The sequence below is a fragment of the Vigna angularis genome, chromosome 9 (assembly GCF_016808095.1).
Source record: "Vigna angularis cultivar LongXiaoDou No.4 chromosome 9, ASM1680809v1, whole genome shotgun sequence".
Lineage (NCBI taxonomy): Eukaryota > Viridiplantae > Streptophyta > Magnoliopsida > Fabales > Fabaceae > Vigna > Vigna angularis.
The window spans coordinates 4,435,451-4,456,329 of NC_068978.1; the positions used below are offsets into that span (position 1 = coordinate 4,435,451).

The following is a 20,879-nucleotide window of genomic DNA, read 5'->3' on the forward strand; positions in this document are numbered from 1 at the left end:
CATTTTTGTACTTACGTCCAGAAAACACGTTAGAGATGCATACTTGTGAAGGGAAATGAATATTATTAAATGAATAAAATAAGATTAAACTGACCAGGCCAAGAGACAAAACATAAACCATTGGATGAGAAGAATGAAGGAAACTTTTGAGAAAGACCCTTTTGTGATGGACAATTTACATACCATTTGGTGCTATTTGTCAATTAAAGAATATTTTACTAGATCATTTTGTAACCTTCATTCTGGAATCTGAATTCAATAATAGTTATCCATTATCATTGAAAAATACAATATGGTTCTATATTGGGGGTTTTCTATATTTTTTCTTTCCTATAGTGACCACTTACATATTCAGGCAAAACAAAACCATAGGGGGAAATAAAAGTAAAATGCAGATCCCTTTCTGTACAGGTTTCACAGATAATAATTGCCACGAGTGTTCAATGGAGACAATAGCAGAGGTTGACACATTCAATGAGCTCTTAAATATATAATAAATGTCATATGCCCTGCAGTCTAGTTTTTCACGCATATTAAATTCTTTTTACCGTCTAGGTTTGAGTAGCTATAATTAGGTGAGTCTTAAATATGCTGATATGCTTTGAATTAAATTCAAAGAAAAATCTTTCCATTAAAATTAAGACATTAACTAGTACCAAAACAAATCAAGACATTCAATAGTTCTAGTTTTTTCTTTTATTGTTAAACCTTTAGTTTATATGATAATGTAATGCTTTTTATTTGTTTCCTTTTTTCTAGAAGCAACTCATTATTGACCAGCCAATAGAAAAAAGTGAATTTCAATACTTTATAGTATTTTTTTTTCTAGTTCTGTCTCCAAGTAAATTTCCCATAGTTAAAAAAATCATATGAAATTCTCTGAGATTACAAAATGATCATGCACTACACATTTTCTGATGGAGGAAACAGAATCATGTCATGACTCTTTGAACTTGTCTCTAAGAATATCCTTTGGAAGTTGCCAGTTGGCCCATGCTTAATGACTTTGGTTCAATCTATCTAACTAAGCTTATCATCAACCTGACACTCAGACAAGGACATCCCCTAACAATTTTTTCGTGTTCCTAGTTCACACAGGCACATTCTGATGTTATTGTTCATTTCACGTTGTCTTCTTCCTATATAAAAAACCAAAGCCATGAAAAATATTTAATTCCCAAAGAAAAAACAGAGAAGGACCTTACTTTACTTTCCAAAGTGGCCAAGCTCAAGCCTATATATCTTCTTGCTACTTCAACCCCACAAGGAGTACTGGTACAAGTTGAGTTTTTCTTTTGCGTTTGGCTCCCAAATTCCCAAAAGCAGTGATGATTTCTGGTAAAAGAGATTTGTTTGGTACCAAGGGGAGAACGGGTTTAGATTTCATGGTTTTGGTGTCAACAGTATGGTGGCTTTGTTTGACTGCTTTCAGTGTCTCGGCTGCAACACAAGCAGACCCCCCATCACCTCAACCGAATCAAAAGCTAAGGTTTGGCCAAAATGGAGAATTCAAGATATTGCAGGTGGCAGATATGCACTATGCAAATGGCAAGAGCACACCTTGCTTGAATGTGCTCCCTTCTCAGAATTTTTCTTGCTCTGACCTCAATACTACTGTCTTTATTAACAGAATGATCCAAGCTGAGAAGCCTAATCTTATTGTCTTCACCGGTAACTAGTCTTGCTTTTAGTTATCATTTCATTTGATTTCTAATCGTTTGATATTTTGGCTTCTTAGTTTTAAGAAAATGACCTTTTCCCTTCATTCTTTCGAGTGGAACGTTTCTACTTTCTTGGATAATAATATTATATACCCAAGTTATTTGATAAGAAATCAAAGACAAAGAGCATGTTGTTCTATATACTTGTAGCCGGATGGAAATGAAATGAACTCGAGTTAGAATCTTGTTTTTGTAGCTTGTAGTTTCTTTTTACGTTGGTTAATCATCATTTGCACATCTATTTCGAAGTTATAAGTTTCCTTGGTTAATGATATATGATATAACCTGTGGTGAATGTTTGTTGTGGTATGACAGGAGACAATATCTTTGGGTTTGATTGCACGGATTCAGCTAAATCCTTGGAGGCTGCATTTGCTCCTGCAATTGCATCAAACATTCCTTGGGTAGCTGTTTTGGGCAACCATGACCAGGAAGGAACCCTCTCTAGGGAAGGGGTGATGAAGCATATTGTTGGGATGAAAAACACCTTATCCAAATTCAATCCTCCTGAAGCACATATCATTGATGGTTTTGGGAACTATAACTTGGAGGTTGGAGGAGTTGAAGGCTCTGATTTTGAAAATAAATCAGTGCTCAACCTATACTTTCTTGATAGTGGAGATTATTCCAAAGTTTCTACAATTTTTGGTTATGATTGGATCAAGCCCTCCCAGCAACTTTGGTTTCAACGAACATCTGCAAAGCTTAAGGTTCTGTTTTCATTTCCTATTGCATAAAAAAAGTTACAAATCCACCGCTTTTTCAACATTTCCAATACAAACCTTTGAAAGCAGGAACAAAATTGAAACTATGATAACTTTTACGAGACATGAAACATGTGAATGGAAATTTCTGTGGATTCTCATTAAACATATGGCTTATTGTTCAGTTTTCATTGGTGATGTTAGGATTGACCTCTAATTCTGTCTTTATCCTGCAGAAAGCATATAAAAGTGGACCCTTGCCTCAGAAAGATGCTGCTCCTGGTCTTACATATTTCCACATCCCTCTGCCAGAATATGCTAGTTTTGATTCATCAAACATGACTGGTGTGAAACTGGAACCGGATGGTAATGGCATTAGCTCTGCTTCTGTGAACTCTGGCTTCTTCACAACCTTGGTTTCAGCAGGAGATGTGAAGGCAGTTTTCATTGGCCATGATCACCTCAATGACTTCTGTGGAAATCTTATGAATATACAACTTTGTTATGCTGGGGGATTTGGATACCATGCTTATGGAAAGGCAGGGTGGTCTAGAAGAGCAAGAGTGGTGGTAGCTAGCTTGGAGAAAACAGAGAAAGGAAGCTGGGGAGATGTTAAGTCAATTAAAACATGGAAACGCCTTGATGATCAGCATCTTACTGGAATTGATGGCGAGGTCCTGTGGAGCAAGAACTCTCAGTGGTAAGATATCGATACTTGCTCTGCATAAACTGGCTACAGACTGAAAAGGATGGAATTTATCATAAGATTTGTCTGAGAGATGGCTGTTGGTTACAAAGAAAATGAAAAATTAGGAAACAATTGCTCATAGAAATAAATGTTAGAAATTAATATCATAATTGAACATTTTTTCATAAGAAAATATGGAAGAAGATTGTGCTGTCAACTGAACTTTTTTGAGTTGAGTTATCAAGAGTAAGTGGCATTATGAATTGTCCTATTCTGATTTCTTTTGATTCAACATGGCTAGGCAACAATACTGCTATTTCGTTCTCAGATTTTTTTCATCATCTTTCTATACATGTTTACTTCTTTCTTTTGATTTGAACTCACAAAGGCCACACATTACATTTCTCTTATTTTTTTTTTCTTTTCACTTCATTTAGTATCAATTCACAGACAGTTCCATTCTACTGGTCCATGCTACAGCTCCTTGGATGGGTTTCCATCATTTTGGCTTGGTAGGCGCAGTCCCTCAAGGAGCTACTGTGTCTAAGTATTCTATTGGAAGTTCATCATTGTACTTCTGCAATAAAGATACCAAGTTTCTACCACTTACCAATGAATATTTCAGCAATTTCATTGCATTTGAAATAGTTATGGACCAGAATTACATAGATAAATTAGGAAGATGTATAGAGTTATGTGTTATCAAGTATTCTACTTTGCTGGTATGGAAAAGAATTTGAACTAAAGTGATTAAATGTCCAAAGATTTGAATAGTTAAAATATATCATAGAATCTCGCCCTAGGGGGCTTGGGTATGTTGTGAAGAATACAGGAAAAGGAAAAGTAAATTAGATGGTATCATAATCGTTAGACAAAGGGAGTAAGAAAAATTAAAAATGAGTGAAGAAAGTTTAGGAGTCAATAATTTATCTATAATATGATTTACTCACGTTACATAATTTATTTGTTTTTTTTTTTATTTCATGTTATCTACTTGGATTTATCGTATTTTGGTTTTCATTGCAGATGTCCAAAGATAAAAACCAAATGGAGGTGCTTGAGAATTTGAAAATTATGCAGACAGATATCGATATCCACATGAGGCTATTTTGTATTGAGTTGCTATACGAAAAATTTTATTCAGGGAAATTTGATTGTCTTTATTATACATATCCTGTGATTTTGTACTGTAATAGAAGTTAGCTTGCTAAGATTAGAATAGGATTCAAAGTTTCATAAACAACAAGTAGAATTACAACTATTCATACTCCATACGAACTTGTAGGATCATGTCATTATTTCAAGTTTTTATGTGGCCTTGAAACCAGAAAATGTTTTGGTGTTCTTTTTGTCTAAGGATAAAAGAAACGCAATATCATAAGAAAATTCCCTTAAATCAGTGTGGGTTGCTTTCAAAATGGCAACTGGCATGCCAACAATATTGGTAAATTGTTGAGTTGCTTTCAAAATCTGTGTTCTCATTTACTTTATTCTTATAAACACTCCACCTTAAGAATTGTTAATAGCATTGTGTGATATTAAAAGTGGTTCTCAGGGAGAGAAAAGCTCAATGGTTGTATATTTGGTAAACTTATCGTGAAGATTTCAGAGCTATAAGTTTTAATTTCCAATAAAAAAGGGATAAAACTGAAATTAATGCTTACTTTTCACATATTTTTCAGTGCGTTTTCTCTGTATGGTTATGAGATAAATATAATCGATTAAGAGCATTGAGTTTTTAGGAAATGTGAAATGAAGATTAACTAAGCGACCAAGGACCATCTAATGTCCCCTGTGCTAGTTACCATCATATAGTGTTGCAGTCTTATCATGCATGCAAAAATTGTGACTACTTCCTGAATTTACATTAAATGCATCTAAACTTAAATAGGTATTTGTACATTGAATCATCAATCTGTGCATGATAATAGAAGTAGCCATTTTATAAGCTTTCACCGACATAAACACTTCCCTCTAAAGACATTTAAGCCTTACAACTTAGTTAAACAGATTTGCCAATGTTTCTCCATGACTTGCAATCATAGAGTTGTTCCAACCCTTCTTACTTGGGAGTGAAAGCCTGTAGCAGTAACAGATAAAATCAGCACAAACAACAATAAATGAACAAAACTTACACAGTTATATGCATGCTTTTAGTATTATTCTCCAAGATGAAATGTCAACATACTACAGAAATAAAGCTCTAATTTTGATAGGAAAGTCACCACCAAAGTAAATTAGTGAAATCATTAGGCAAGACCCAGTTGTAAAATGAACTTACAGCAAAAATAGTAGCATGACCCGGATCTGCAAGGTGGGCAAAGAGGTTGTCAATAGGACCAGTGCCAGTGTATATGTGCTGGAACCATGCACCCATCACAGCCAACATGGCCAACCTCCCATTCTTGATCTCCTTTGTTCTCAACTCTTTGATCTTCTCAGGAGAACCACTTCCCCAGCCAAATGGGTCAAACCAAAGCCCACCTGGGTACCCAACATCAGTTCCTGTGAGCTTGTTGTTGGGAAAGATGGGGTCAGTGTTGACACAGCCTGGTTTGATGATGTCAGCCCATCTTCTACCCTCAGCCCACCCAATGAAAAAGAGCTCAACTATGAACAGTGTGGTAGTGTCTGTGAAGTACTCCAACTCTCCAGCAGTGTACCATGAAGGGGTGTTAAGGACACCAATCTTTGTGAGGAATTCTGGGATGAAAATGCCTGCCGCACCCAACATGGCCCATCTGCAGTGCACAAGCTCTGCCTGAACATTCCATCTCAAGCTCTCAGGATCAGATCCTGCCGAACCACAACATACTTTTGTTGTCACTCACTTGAATTCTCAAGAAAGAATAGTCTAATGTTATTGCTTGAACTTATTCAGAATATTTTGAAAGTGATGATTGCTTACCAAGACCGAGAGGATCAAAACCAAAATCTCCAGGCAAACTGCCATCTAGCCATGGAGGAGGGGTGCTTCCTGGAAACCACAGAGGCCTATCAGGGTCAGCAACTGCACACACTGTAGTGCTGGATCGTGCTCCAACTGGTGCTGTGAAACTGTTCGTCTTCAGTTTCCTTCCACTGAGAAAAGAAGCTTTTGCGGTTCCCAACAGTGATCCATTTTTTGAACTGCATGCAATTCCATTAGTACTCAGTATTAGGTTCAATATCAATGAATACTTAAATTGAATCACAGGTTTTCAATGTTTCATCATTTTAGTTAGAGGACAATGCATGAAACATTTGACGTAGCGTTTGTATTACAAGTAATAATATATGCATGGGCACGTGGGAACTATGAACTTGCCTTGGGGTGGAGATGGCAACAGCTGCAATGGCAGAGGAAGCACAGGAGGAAGCCATGGCAGGCTTTGAAGTGTTAGCTCTGAGTTGCTGTGTTGTGGTGATTAAATGATGAGAGGGAAGAGAATGCAATTTTGTTAAATGTATGTTCTTATCTCAAAGGATAGGAGTGTGAATCAGGAATTAGATGGTGAGTTGCCACGTGGCATGCAGAATCTCATAGGATAGGTTTTCTTGCAAAAATCAGAATCTAGTGGTTCACATTTGTCAGACCATGAAACCAAGTCTTAGTGGCATACATTGCACTGCAACCACAAGACAGATTCTTCCATGTTGTTGACTGTCTCTTTACTCCACACAACACCAATGACCAATTGTGTGGCAGTCATTGACCTTAGGTAGATATAAGTTAAATAAAGAAGGATTGATATAAATTTATTTTTCACATTTTTAATTTTAATAAAAAAATATCTATTTTAAACTTATAATTTTTTTCTTAAAATATTAAAAATATGACATTTGTAATTTTAAAATTTTTATATTTGTCAAAACAAATACATTTCCTATAACATCCCATTTATAAAACTACCAAAATGAAACGTTACATATATGTTAAAAGAACGACTATGTAAAACAAACCTCCTTCAAAGAAGAGATCTACTTCTGTAGATCTATCTAACAACTTATCTGTTACTCCTTCACCTCAAGCTGGAACAACTGAAAAAGTGAATCCCTAAGCTCACACCATTAGGTGATCATCGCAAAAGAGAAACAACATACAAAGACAGGCAACATAAAAGCAAGGGTAAGCTAGATACAAAACAATACATCATAAGTTTAAAGCATTTCACATAAGAATCATATGTAATTTAATCCAATCAAAACATCTTAACATGCAAAGACCTAAACCGATTGTCCGGACTTAGAATGAATACTGAGCTATGACAGGTTGTGCACTTGTGGTGGCCTCTACTGCTTTGCAAAGCCATTGTCAATGGGTTTCACCCTACCACCCACACAAGGTTAGTCCGTTACAGTGCAATAGGCCTCCAGGTAGCACCTACACTAGGACCTCCTACTACTCTCACCACATGTATCAATCATCTCTATTTGAGAATGAAAGATCATTAGAGTGTTTGGATAACCCCTAATACTGACTGTATTCATTCTAAAACACTTGAACCTCATCAAGAGCATTCACTTTGGAACTTACTTTGAAACCACATAATTTCACTTTATTTCACAACACTGGGCACCACCATGTAACCTCTCTGTGAGGATCATGGAATTACGTCCATCAACCATACTTTCATTACATACATAACCTCAAGAATCAAACATTATGTATTTCAATTTATATTACAATTCAATTCATACTCCACAACAAGTAGTAGAAACAAATCATTCAAACATTCACATACATTGTACACACTTTAAGAAAACATATATAATCTTAGTTAAAAATCTGATATTTTCGCTCAGCGCACCAAGTCTGTTCGCTATCCAAATAAAACTGACAGTGTTCCCAGACCTCAACAATTCGCTCAACGTATGTCATTCGCTATCCGAATAAAACTGACAGTGCTCTCAGACCTCAACAATTCGCTTAGCGCATACCATTCGCTAAGCAAAAGTCTTCTGATAGAAAATCCACCTTTACCACCACCTGTTGAGCGAATTCACTCGCTCAACGAGTCTACATAATTTTGCAACACCAAATTGCAGAATTACGCAACCTACATCAAATTTACCAATTCCAACTATTTTTCCTAATTTCTAACCCTCTTAGATTGTGTTATATACTTACTTATACTCAACCAAGGTTGTCTAAACACTCATAACCTAAATCTAAACAAAAAAACTCAAAATCTCACCAAAAAAACTCACAAAAACTCAACTTAGAGGCTTAAATTGAATTCTACCATTTGTGGCATAGTTCCAAGAAACTTAGGGACTCTAGCAAGTCCCAAATGACTTACCAAGACTGTCGAAACTGACCATTTGTACATAGAACTCCAAATTCAAGTTTTCACTACCTCACTTCCTCCAATTTGAGTTCTAACACAAATAAAACTCTACTTCATCCCCATTACCTACCTACAACTCAGATATCTACCACTTCCAAAGTATCAAACCTGCCTCCAACCATCTCATAACTAACCTCTAATGCATTAATTCAGTTCATCCACCCTTGCTCACCAATTCTCCACAATAAACCCCAATTTTTGACAAAATTCATCTTCAACTTATATTATCCTTTTTCTTCAATAGCCCAATTATCCCAATTCACTTCACCAACATCAAATTACAGCATCACAAACATACATAAAACAGGTTCTACTTTCATTTCCACTACTCATTATCATATCATTTATCAAATTCATAAAAATCCCAAATTTATCAAGAGCACCAATTGCATTCACATTTCAAACAGTTTAATATTCTCATACCATACATTTTCACAGCATGCATACAATTTAAAAGTGATCAACTAGCTTCCCTTACCTTAGATCAAAAGCACAACTTAAAGAAACCCCGACAGTTTGCTTGCACCACAAGGAAACTCTACAAAAACCTACAACTCACCAATTAGTGATAGGAAACCAACTTCAGGACCTAATTGAAGTCAAAAATTGAAAGGAAAGGCTAATTGATACATGCAAACAGAATCCATTGCATGATCAAGGTTCAAGAACTCACGAAGAAAGAGGGGAAACAACTTACCGGCTCGAATCAAGAAATTAATCGGTAGGAATTGTAGTCATCGACGCCAGGATTGCCTAGACACTTCCTGATCGTCGAACATATGACTTGAGATCAATAACTTTTGGAGAGAAGGTAGAGAACTCTAGAAAAGTGATTTTTAGAAAGATGATACATTTTAAAATAATGAAACTCGTTTATAACAAAACTGTTTATAATAAAAAATTTTAATATTAAAATAATCGAGTCTCATTATTTTTAGACTACGAGCACTTCTAAAATACCATTTTCTGAGATTTTACATTTCCTTAAAATTATTTCAAATATTAAAATTTGAAAATTACAAAATGTCATTCAGTATCTATGTTTTAATCTTTTAAAAAATATAAGCGTATGAATTTCATAAAGTAGGTTATTTTAATATATATATATATATATATATATATATATATATATATATATATATATATATAATATGTGTGTTTAATTATTAATATGATCTTATTTGGAAGAAGGATAATGTTTACTCTATTTTATAAAAGATAGGATTTAATTTAGTTAAGATTGGTAAATATAGAGAATAAATTAAATATTTGTACATAACATTAAAACGAAAATAATCTACCACATAATAATAAAAAAATTAACAAAAAAATATTGTGTAGATTAACACATGTGTCATGTACGGATATGGATAGTTAACATCAGTCAATCAAACGAAAAATATCTAATTAAATCATTTTTATAAATATGAGCACTTAATTAAATTTTTCAAACGAATAAAAAGATAAAAAAAGATTTTAGCCTAAGATATAATATAATAATTTTAGAACTAAGAGACTGCATATGCAATATAAATAAAAGAATAATAATATAGGTTCTTAAAACAAATGAGATTTGTGTAAAATAATTATAAAAGGAATAGTGTAATTCAATAACATGGTGAGTGCAATCTAATTCACCCTAAATTGAATCTTAATCGCAATTGATTTGTATTAATGTGGTTACTTTTATTGTTAAAAAGTAAATGTTGTCAATTTCATTGTTTGCAAGATTGTCGAGACTCCTGGTGTGTTCATGTTGAAGCTTGAAAGTTGTCTTCAACTTTAGCAGGTATTAGATGAACTAAATTTTACACTCAAATTTTTAACCACCATAATTAAGATATTTAGGTTATGATTAATTGATTTAATTTAGAATGTTTCCCATTTAGAAAATATATTGAAAATTAGTACGGTGGAAAACTGGAAAACAATTTTAATATATAAAAAAAATGTTTGAATGTTTGGCAAACGTGCACCTATTTTGACATCGTACATTTTTTTTTTTTTGGTTTTATTTCCTGCACAACCATATTTTCCTTTTGAGTGCTTCCACTTTTTCAAATTGGCCATTTTACTTTTTTTTTTTAGTTTATGACTAATTGAACCTTCAAAACTTTTGTTTATTTGTGTTTTTATTTATGAGCTCTTACTTTGGATATTGGATTTGATAAACATTGTTATTAAAGGTAGAGGTTTAGTAAGGGTTGAAGTTAAATAGTTGTGGTGGATTAGTTTCTTTTTTAAGAATTTGAGAATAACATGTATCATCTTAATTTTTGGATTATTTATTAATACTGTAACTTCGAAGTCTTTTAAATTAAGCAAATTTGAATATTGATTTCATATTTAGTGTAAGTATGAATTGTATTATCTAGAAAACTAATTAAAGCATTTCAGATTTCACAAATCTTAATTATAATGATTTAAGATTCACATTGCACAACTTGAAAAAGGTGCTCCATTAGAAGAATTATTGATTATGGAATTTAGAATTGTAATTTTCATTTTTAGATTGGAAACTTTGTAAGTTGTTTTTGAAACTCCAAATGTTAATTCATGCATTTTGATTACGGATTATGTAATCCAAATTTTATTATGTTTCACATAAATGATGTTTATATTCTAAAAAGTAGTAATGATGCTTATGTATGATGAATTCAGACAATATTTATGTTTTTTTGGTATAAATAAAGTTCCTAGTATGATTAAATGTGATTGTAGTTAAGTTGATAAGATAAGCAATATGTTTACTTCTTGTATTAATAACGTGACAAGTGACATATTATAATGTATTTGTTTAAATGTTTAGTATATAAGATAACTTACTTGAATGAGTTTATGAGGTAAGATTTAAACTTAAATTTGTCAAAATCAAATACAACAAATAATAAATGAGAAAGAAAAACACATATTATTAAGTTGGGATGAATAGCAAATATAAGTGTTAAAAAGTTATTTGAACTAATTGTAACTGAAATGAGAAATTGAGATTGTTCATTTCAACTAAGTAGTATATGATTAAGTAAGATGATAAATTTTATTATATCATAATCACAATTAGATGTACCTCAATAGATCAATCATAAGTATATAATATGAAGTGTAAGGGCCTCAGAATCATTAGGCCATTGGGCCTTATGTGGGACAGCTGGCCCATCTCTCTAAGTCAATCTGACCTTAGGAAAGAGCTCAACAGATTCTAATTTTCTGAGTTTCTCTCTTTAAAAATTTCAAGCCCTAACTCTCTCTACCATCTCTCTAAATTTCCAGCTCTTTGAACCTTTCAATCTTGAGTTGGAGGGTGCTCAAACGTTCATCTCATCGAAGGCTTCCTTTTGAATCGATCGCATTTTCGATTGGACCGGTGAGTCAACTTTTCCCTTCTCTGTCTCCATTCTCAAACCTAGAACATGTAATGCTACTGGTTGTATGTTACTAGGGGGTTTTGTTTATATTTTTTTTGTTTGTTAAATCAAGCTCTAAGAGCTGTTACTGTCACCCCTTGGCGGTTTATAGGGTTTGGTTGAGTTCGTGAGACACCGTAAAGGAGAGTTCCTGTGAGCTTGGTAATTCGACTCTGAGGTAAGGGGGGCTAATTATTTTTGTATGAATTTATTTTATACAAATATATGCAGTTGAATATTGAACTGGTTTGTTGTTGTGAAGTTATTCTAAGATGTTAATTTTTATTGAATAATTATAACTGAGACTGTGGAATTGTGCTTAAATAATTTATGCTTTGGTGTTGAACTGGTACATGTGACAATTATGTTTGTAAGTGTCTCTGTTGAAATTAATCTGTTTTGGTTGAAATTGTTCTGGTTGGAGGGTTTGGAGTAAGGGCTCTGTGATAGCATGTATATGGGCAGGTATTGTTTAAGGTTACTGTGTGAGGGGGAGGGTGATATATATAATTGGGTATTTGATGTCTAGAACACTGTATGACAGTTTTAATAACTTAGATAATTAAATCATAACTTGTTAAAAGCCTTTCTTTATTGGTAGGATAGAGGGGACTTAAAAACCTGAGTTGGCACATCCCTGATCATAGAGCAGCCCTGGCCTGGTCTAGTATGTTGTGACTAGTCATATGTGCTAGCGCCGAAGGTGAGTCTGATGCGTTCAGACATCTGAACCCTCTCCGGTGACCAATTGGGGAAAAGTAAGATCTCTACTATGATGAAAATTAGATAAGTAGTTTACCAAATAAGAACCATGATATATATATATATATATATATATATGGGGTTTGCTAACGCGCGTACGCCTGTTTTTCAGTTGGTACGTTTTAGCAATGTGTATCGGGTTTTAGTAGACAAAAATATCCTTATATATCATGGATTCTAAGTTTTAAGGTTAAGGGTATTTTAATAATTTTCATTCTCAAAACTAAAAAAAAAAAAAGAAACCCCCAAACCCTTACTCACCTTTCTCAACCCATTCTCTTTCATCTTTCTCACTCCAACCTTTTCTCTGTCATCCCTACTGTAATTCCAATTGAAAAAATCAGAAACATTTGCCTTTAAACAATTTGCCTTTGTAAAGAGTTGAGTCATTGACATATTCACCTTCAGGCAAAGGTTCATTCAAGATCTCTTCAATTTCACCATCTTCACTAACCTCTCTAATTTCATCATCTGCTGAATCATCATTTCTAAAAAAATCTTCCAGGCCAATTACCAATTCTTTTGGATGTCATTATGCTTGTGAAAATTAGATAAAATTATATACGACAAAAATTATAAAATGAAAACTCATTATAAAGTCATTTTTTTGTAAGAAATTGTTTAACAATGAGTGTTTCTGATTTTTTCAAGGTCAATTACCAATTCCTTTGATGTCATTATGCTTGTGAAAATTAGATAAAATTAGATAAGACAAAAATCATAAAATAAAAACTCATTATAAAATCATTTTTTGTAAGAAATTGTTTAACAACGAGTATTTCTGATTTTTTCCAGGTCAATTACCAATTTCTTTATGCTTGTGAAAATTGGATAAAATTAGATAAGACAAAAATTATAAGATGAAAACTCATTATAAAATCATTTTTTTGTAAGATTGTTTAACGGCAAGTGTTTTTGATTTTTTCAATTGGGGTTACAGTAGGGACAATAGAGAAAAGATATTGGAGTGAGAAAGATGAAAGAGAAAAGGTTGAGAGAAATTTTTGATTTTTTCAATTGGGGCTACAGTAGGGATGACAGAGAAAAGATTGGAGTGAGAAAGATGGAAGAGAAAGGGTTGAGAGGAATGAGAGAGGTGAGTAAGGGTTTGGGGGTTTCTTTTTTTTAGTTTTGAGAATCAAAATTATTAAAATACCCTTAACCTTAAAACTTAGAATCCATGATATATAAGGATATTTTTGTCTACTAAAACTCGGTACACATTGCTAAAACGTACCAACTGAAAAACAGTCGTACGCGCGTTAGCAAACCCCTATATATATATATATATATATATATATATATATATATATATATATATATATATATATATATATATATATATATATATATATATATGAACGTAAACTGGTGCATGGAGGGGATCTCACTCATTTTTCTTCTTCTGTTTGGATTGATTGATGTTGTTTGACTGCCAGGATGTATGCATGGTGTTGTTGAGTAGTTGTAAAACATATGAATAATTGAGTATGAAGTGGACATCTCAGGGTGAGATGATTGAAAGTGATGTGTGGGGTGTTGATATTGTTCTGTATAACTGTATGGAGCTTTGAACTGGTATGTCTATCCCTACACTCGAAGCATTGTTCATACTTAGATAGAGGAGAGCAGTGTAAGTGGTGAGAGTAGAGGGAGGTCCTCGTCTATAGTCTTAGAGTTTAGACATAGACAGATTGGGGGATTTACCTTGCATAGTGTTGGGGAGTGCCAGCTGAACTACGTAAGTGCAAAGACGAACAGTATGATATCTAGCTCACCCTTGCTTCTGTGTTGTGTGCTGTTTGTGTATGTTTTTCTTTGCGATTGAACTGTCTGAGTTTAAAACTCTATATTATATTTTGGATGACTGTAATTTCGTATTTAATTGTAAGTCATACTCTAATTGTTCTCTTTATTTGGATGTTGACGCCTATATTATATAATTGTGGTTATTATATATTTGGGATGTCACATGAAGCATGTATATTAAAGTTTACAAAATACAAGTAATAAATATTCAAAAATTGTGTCTAATTATATATTAATTGGTCTGTAAAAGCTTTTTGTTAAAATTTGAAGAGACATTTCAAAGTAATATTTTTTTTATCAACAAATGTTAGTAGTTGGTATTTTTGTTAGCGTGGAGAGTTGAATCCATGACCTCTCCACTCTTTTTTCTAAACCCCTCAAACCAACCTTATAACTCTCAAATATTAGCAAAAAAAAATTGAACTAACAATCTACCTTCTTTCTAACTTTTATCACTAAGTTAACCTTATAACTCTTATTTCAAAGTAATATAATGAATTTTATGTGATTGTTGGGATGCTAAAAATATGTCTTTTGTTTCAAAGTAATATGATGAATTTATGTGATTGTTGGAGGCTAAAAATATGTTTCATCATTGTAGAAGAATGGAATTAAAACATAATTTTACAAGAATACTCACATTGTAGTATATACATTTAATGTTACCTTAAATAAAAGAGTGCATAAGTTTGTCTCAAAATATACATTGAGTCATGCAACTAAAGAATATGATTTTGTTAGCAATCATAATTATGGTTGTATACTTCGATCTACGTTACGAATTATATAATCTAAAATATAATTTACAATTCAAATTGTCTTTTGTTTGAAGTTGTAAAGAGATTAAAGTTAAGGTCAACTTAAAATAGATAAATAAGTGCAAATTTTATTGGTTTAAACCCTCCCTTGGTCCTCAAGTTTGTATGGAAATCTCATTTGGATCCTCAAGTTTTCATCTGTCTCAATTGGATCATATTTTTTGTAAAAGTGAGCACATTGTACCATAACCATTAAGTGGTGTGAGACGGCGTTAAATTGATGTTGACGTGGTGCACAGAGAATGTGGTGATGTGTGTTGATGACTTACGTGGACTGTTTTGTTTAAAAAAATAGTGCTGATGTGGCATAAGTACCCTTTATTCATATTAGGTATATCAGAATTAGGGTTTAGGGTTTTGAATTGGGGATTTAATTTCGTTGTTGCAAGACGAAGCAGAGGACGAACAAGAACTCCAATCTTGAACAAGACGAAGAGAATCCAGCTAATAGTTGACGCGACTAAGGTAAGATATTTCGTTTCGTCTTTGGTTTTCTGTTTGAGCGCATAAGTGTGATTTTGGTTTAACGAACATGTGCGTCTTCGACAATTGGGTTTTTGTCTTGGTCTGTATGAATTTTTATAATGATTTGTGGTCCCCATTTTGCATGTTCAATTGTTACATTGTAGTTTACACATTGTGGTCTCGAATTTTGTTTGTTGAATTGTTTATCAGTTGTAGTGATCCCCTGTCTATGAGTGTTTCGTTAGTGGGGATGTTACTTTGTTCCCTGTCCCCCTGTCTTTGTCGGTGTGAGTGTTTAGTTAGTGAGTGAGTGTTTCCGTAGTGGTAGCACTGTAATATTCGAAACAGTTGTTAACCCCCATAATGTACAGGTTATAAAAGCAAGTTGTTGATATGGATGAGGAACGTATTAAGGTGGTGGTCCACCATTCTGGAAATTTTGTGAGTGATGATAATGGGAAGTTAAAATTTGAAGGAGAGAGAGCAGAATGGTCTTGTGATCCAGACTTGTTGAGCTATTTTGGCATAGTAGCGTCAGTCAAAGAATTAGGTCATATGGACATCAAAGAATTATGGTACGGTTTAGGAGGTCAGTCTGTGCACCCAGATAGGTTAGAATTATTAACTGATGATAGGGGTGTCATGCACATGTTGAACATTGCTAGGTTAAATGATGAAGTTCATCTGTATGTGGTTCATAATATGATGGAACCAGAAATAATAGAAATGATTGATTGGGTTGGTGGTCAAGTTGATGATGAAGGTGATGTTGCAAGACAAGTGGAGGAGGTTGAGGTTGAGGTTGTTCGTGATGGTCAACTTGGAACAGAAATGGTGGAGGGTGAGGGGGATACCCATGAGGGTGATGTTGAGGTCCATACTGAAGTTGGAACAGAAATGGTGGAGGGTGAGGGGGATGCCCAGGATGGTGATGGTCTGGATCATACTGCAGTAGGAAGAAAAATGGTTGAGGGTGAGGATGATGCCCATGAGGGTGAAGGTGATGGGTATGAGGGTGATGGTGAGGATCATAGTGATGTTGGTACAAAAAGGGTTGAGGGTGAGGGTGAGGGTGATGGTGAGGATCATAGTGATGGTGGTACAAAAATGGTTGAGGGTGAGGGTGAGGGTGATGGTCAGGATCATAGTGATGCCCATGAGGATGTTGAGATCCATCATGTAGAGGAAGCTGAGGTACATGATGTAGATGATTTTGAGCTAGAGGATTATGGAGAGGATGATGATGTAGAAGACAGTGAGGGTGATGCACATCAGGCAGAGACTGAGGACGAAGATGTAGATAGAAGTGAAGGAAGTCTAATTGATGTCAGCGTGCATTGTGACATTGGGACTTCTAAAGGAAATGTGGGAGAACAAGCTTCCAGTGCCTTACTTGAGTCTGAACGGTCAACAGATAATGAATTTATTCATGATATGTGTGGGTTGTCTGACAATGAGTGGTTATCAGAGGAGTTGTTTAGTGGATCAGATAGTGAGGACAATCATGTGAGGACTAAGATAAGGTTTCCCACTTTTAGTATGCCTAAAACTTTGGTGGGTTATAAATGGGAAGTAGGAACCTATTTTACTGAGAAAAATGAATTCACAGATGCCATAAGGACTTATGCACTAAGTAATGGGAGAAGTTTAAAATTTATTAAGAATGACAAGAAAAGGATTTCTGTCAAGTGCTTGGGTGGAAGAGGAAATTGTAAATGGTATGCGTATTGTTCCTTTAGGACTGATGTAAGTGCATGGCAACTGAGAAAAGTGTTTGATGTTCACAACTGTAATAGAGATTTCAATGTAAAGTTGATGAATTCAAAGTGGTTGAGTCAAAGGATGGAGAAAACTGTGAGAGAAAATCCTACAATGAAGGTCATGGACATTAGGGACAAAGTTACTAGGAAATGGAATGTAGGAATTTCAAGAAATATGGCGTTTAGGGCAAGAGCAATGGCAAGAGATAAGGTTGAAGGATCATTCAAGGATCAATATAGAAGACTTCACGATTATGGTCATGAGCTGCTGAAAACAAATCCAGGAACAATAGTACAAATTAAAGTTGATAACAGTAATGGTGAGGTCATATTCCAAAGATTTTATGCATGCTTGAAGGCATGCAAGGATAGCTTCATTTGTTGTAGACCTATTATTGGCTTGGATGGATGCTTTCTGAAAAGCAAGTATGGAGGGGAGTTACTAACAGCAGTGGGAATAGATGGAAACGACCAAATGATGCCCATAGCATATGCTATTGTTGAGGTAGAAAACAAAGACTCCTGGACTTGGTTCTTGGAGCACCTTATTGAGGACCTTGGTGGGGCAGCTGTATGTGCAGGATGCACATTTATTTCAGACCAACAAAAGGTCAGTGAATGTTCAATATGTTGTACATATAACTGAATATCTTCATTAAACAAATGTTAATTACAATATGTTGAATATGTCAGGGTCTTTTGCCAGCAATCCAAGATCTTCTACCTGGTGTAGAACAAAGATTTTGTGTTAGACATTTATATTCAAACTTCAGAAAAAAATTTCCTGGAAAAAACCTTAAACGTCTCATGTGGCGGGCAGCAACAGCAACACACCCACAACAATGGGAGACTGAAATGAGGAATATTAGAGACATAAATTTAGACGCATTTAAATATCTGCTTGCCATCCCACCTAGGTATGCATTAAGTCTTCTAATTATTAACTCTTATAAATATTTCAATATTTGCTTGCCATGACACATACTTGACTAGTTATATTCACTTATCCCAGGTTTTGGTCAAGATCTAGATTCACCTCTAGATCACAATGTGACACTCTTGTGAACAACATGTGTGAGGTCTTTAATAGTGTGCTAGTTGATAGTAGGTCTAAGCCTATTATTAGCATGCTAAAAGACATAAGGGTTTACATAATGAAGAGATGGGCTGCCAACAGGACAAAGATCACATCATATCAAGGTTCAATCTGCCCCAAGGTTTTTAACAGATTTCAGAAGGAGTCCTGGTTAACTAGATATTTGTTACTAAGGTAACTTTTATGATGTGTGTTTCCATTCATGTTAACTTTCTTTCCATTTATAGTGATCCATCTAATTGTGTTTTGAATTGTGTATTACATATAGGTGGTCAAGAGAAAAATTATTTGAAGTGAAACATCTTTCAGAATTTGGTCAGCAATTTGTTGTGAATGTTGACAACATGGACTGCACATGTAGAAAATGGGCAATTACTGGCATTCCGTGTACTCATGCCATCACTGCAATGAAATTTTTGAATATAAATGCAGAAGAATACATTGGCCACTGGTTTAGGAAGTCTACTTATGAAGAGACTTACAACACAATAATTAACCCTATCAATGGACAACATGTCTGGGATGTTACACCCTATGCAGATATATTACCACCAAAGAAGAGGACAATGCCAAGAAGGCCCAAGAAGAAACGAAGACTAGAGGATTGGGAGTTGAAGAAGAATAACAGTGAATTAAGAAAGGGTGGGCAGAGGAAAACATGTGCCATCTACAAAGAACTTGGACACAACAGAAAAGGCTGTCCACAAAGACCTCCAACAGTAGAGGTTCCTACAGCCCAATCTGTACAAGTCACCCAACCTCCAGCAACACATGTTCCTATTAGTCACCAAACAACTATGCCTTTATCTGATGAATGATGTGATCAATGATCTAATGTACTGAACTTATTTATATTTTGTAGCAAATGTTTGCTCTATCATTTTGAACACAGTCTGTGCAAATGTATTGTTATGATGTATTTTGGATATGTAAGACAATGTTGTTATCATTTTGAACAGCTTCTGTTATCATCTAAGACAATGTTTGTGGTTATCAGAAAGTGATTACTGCCCAATTTTGTTATCACTCATCAACTTTATTGGTCATTACTTTATCATGTTTCTCATTATTCCACTTAGTCATGATTTTGCTTTATCATTATTCCACTTAAAGTAACAATACAATTAAATTAAATTAAATAACACACATTATCACTGTAATAACTCACCAACATTAATAAAACACACATTACATATAAGCCAAGTTTCAAGTCTGATCACAGATGACACAGCATCAACCAACTTTCACCAACATTGCTAATACAATTACATTCAAAACAAATATGACAAAGATCATCCCCACTAACAATTTAAACCACTTATCCAACTTAACTAAACTTTTCTCTATAAAATACAGTCTGATCTTTTGACAATATGTTTCTTCCATTTGCAACACACTGTCTTCCATGCTCATCACACCCACTTCTTCATTTCTTTCACTATCAGTCCTTTCTTCTACATTCAACCATTTTCCTTCATTTCCTTCGTCAATGCACCACTTGAAGAAGTTGCAACCAACCAATTCTCCACTCCCACCCTGTTCAACAACAACACACACTCCTTCGTCAAAACCCAAATAAATAGACATAGATTTATGGTTATATCAAACTGACCTTAAAGTTAGGGCAACCCCAGAATTTTTTCCCCTTGTTTTTAGCGGTTCTCGCAATACGAAACACTGCACTGTGACCACAGAGGCATCTTGGGTTTCCATCGAAGCTCCTAACACTGCCACTACTGCGTTGCATGGCCGAACCCAAACATTTGCAAGAGGAAGATGAACGAGACATCCTTACCACCACCTCAACAGTGCTTGCCCAAGACGTAACACAACAGCTCTGCTTCACCAAGACGAAACACGAAAGACGTTCCTCCTCTCCTTCCCCAACACGAAAATATACTTTGGATGAGAGGGGATGCCCTTAAATGTTAGGGCTTCGTAGCCTACGTGGATAAAACACAACAAACAGTCAATTTTAGTGCACAATGCCACGTCGATAAATGAAAAAATCCAGCTCACATCAATTTAACGCCGTCTCACACCACTTAACGGTTATGGTACAATGTGGTCACTTTTACAAAAAATATGATCCAATTGAGACAGATGAAAACTTGAGGACCCAAATGAGATTTCCATACAAACTTGAGGACCAAGGGAGGGTTTAAACCAATTTTATTTTATAAACCAAGTTTTTTTTGAGATAAATTAAGCTTAAAGTTTATTTTATAGTATTTTTCAAATTCAAATTATAAATTATACAATTTTTTTGGAATGTAAATTTTCAATAAATATTGTGTAACCCATAATGTATATTTGTATTAC

The 20,879-nt window shown here is 34.4% G+C and overlaps 3 protein-coding genes across 4 annotated transcripts; 2 read left to right on the forward strand and 1 right to left on the reverse strand.

The window, feature by feature from the left end:
- The first annotated feature begins 950 nt into the window (after window positions 1-950).
- On the forward strand, window positions 951-4,445 carry LOC108347461 (probable inactive purple acid phosphatase 29). 2 transcript variants are annotated; one of them, XM_017586714.2, is made up of 4 exons: window positions 951-1,671; window positions 2,037-2,431; window positions 2,662-3,125; window positions 3,551-4,115. In XM_017586714.2, exons 1-4 carry the CDS (start codon window positions 1,329-1,331, stop codon window positions 3,627-3,629), a joined length of 1,281 nt encoding a protein of 426 aa, XP_017442203.1. In that variant the 5' UTR covers window positions 951-1,328; the 3' UTR covers window positions 3,630-4,115. The 2 variants fall into 2 exon arrangements, with proteins under 2 accessions (XP_017442203.1, XP_017442204.1); XM_017586715.2 differs by lacking the exon at window positions 3,551-4,115 and adding an exon at window positions 4,140-4,445 and having other exon boundaries at window positions 963-1,671.
- Window positions 4,446-4,991: 546 nt separating this feature from the next.
- LOC108347462 (chlorophyll a-b binding protein 7, chloroplastic) lies at window positions 4,992-6,577 on the reverse strand. Its single transcript, XM_017586716.2, has 4 exons — window positions 6,421-6,577; window positions 6,022-6,242; window positions 5,395-5,909; window positions 4,992-5,193 (listed from the first exon to the last, which is right to left on the reverse strand). Exons 1-4 carry the CDS (start codon window positions 6,474-6,476, stop codon window positions 5,176-5,178), a joined length of 810 nt encoding a protein of 269 aa, XP_017442205.1. The 5' UTR covers window positions 6,477-6,577; the 3' UTR covers window positions 4,992-5,175.
- A 9,047-nt stretch (window positions 6,578-15,624) lies between these two features.
- Window positions 15,625-19,375, forward strand: LOC108346398 (uncharacterized). The gene is made up of 5 exons (XM_052868643.1): window positions 15,625-15,701; window positions 16,073-18,071; window positions 18,155-18,378; window positions 18,474-18,731; window positions 18,826-19,375. The coding sequence occupies exons 2-5, from the start codon at window positions 16,095-16,097 to the stop codon at window positions 19,373-19,375; spliced, it is 3,009 nt and encodes a 1,002-aa protein (XP_052724603.1). The 5' UTR covers window positions 15,625-15,701; window positions 16,073-16,094.
- The last annotated feature ends 1,504 nt before the right edge of the window (window positions 19,376-20,879 follow it).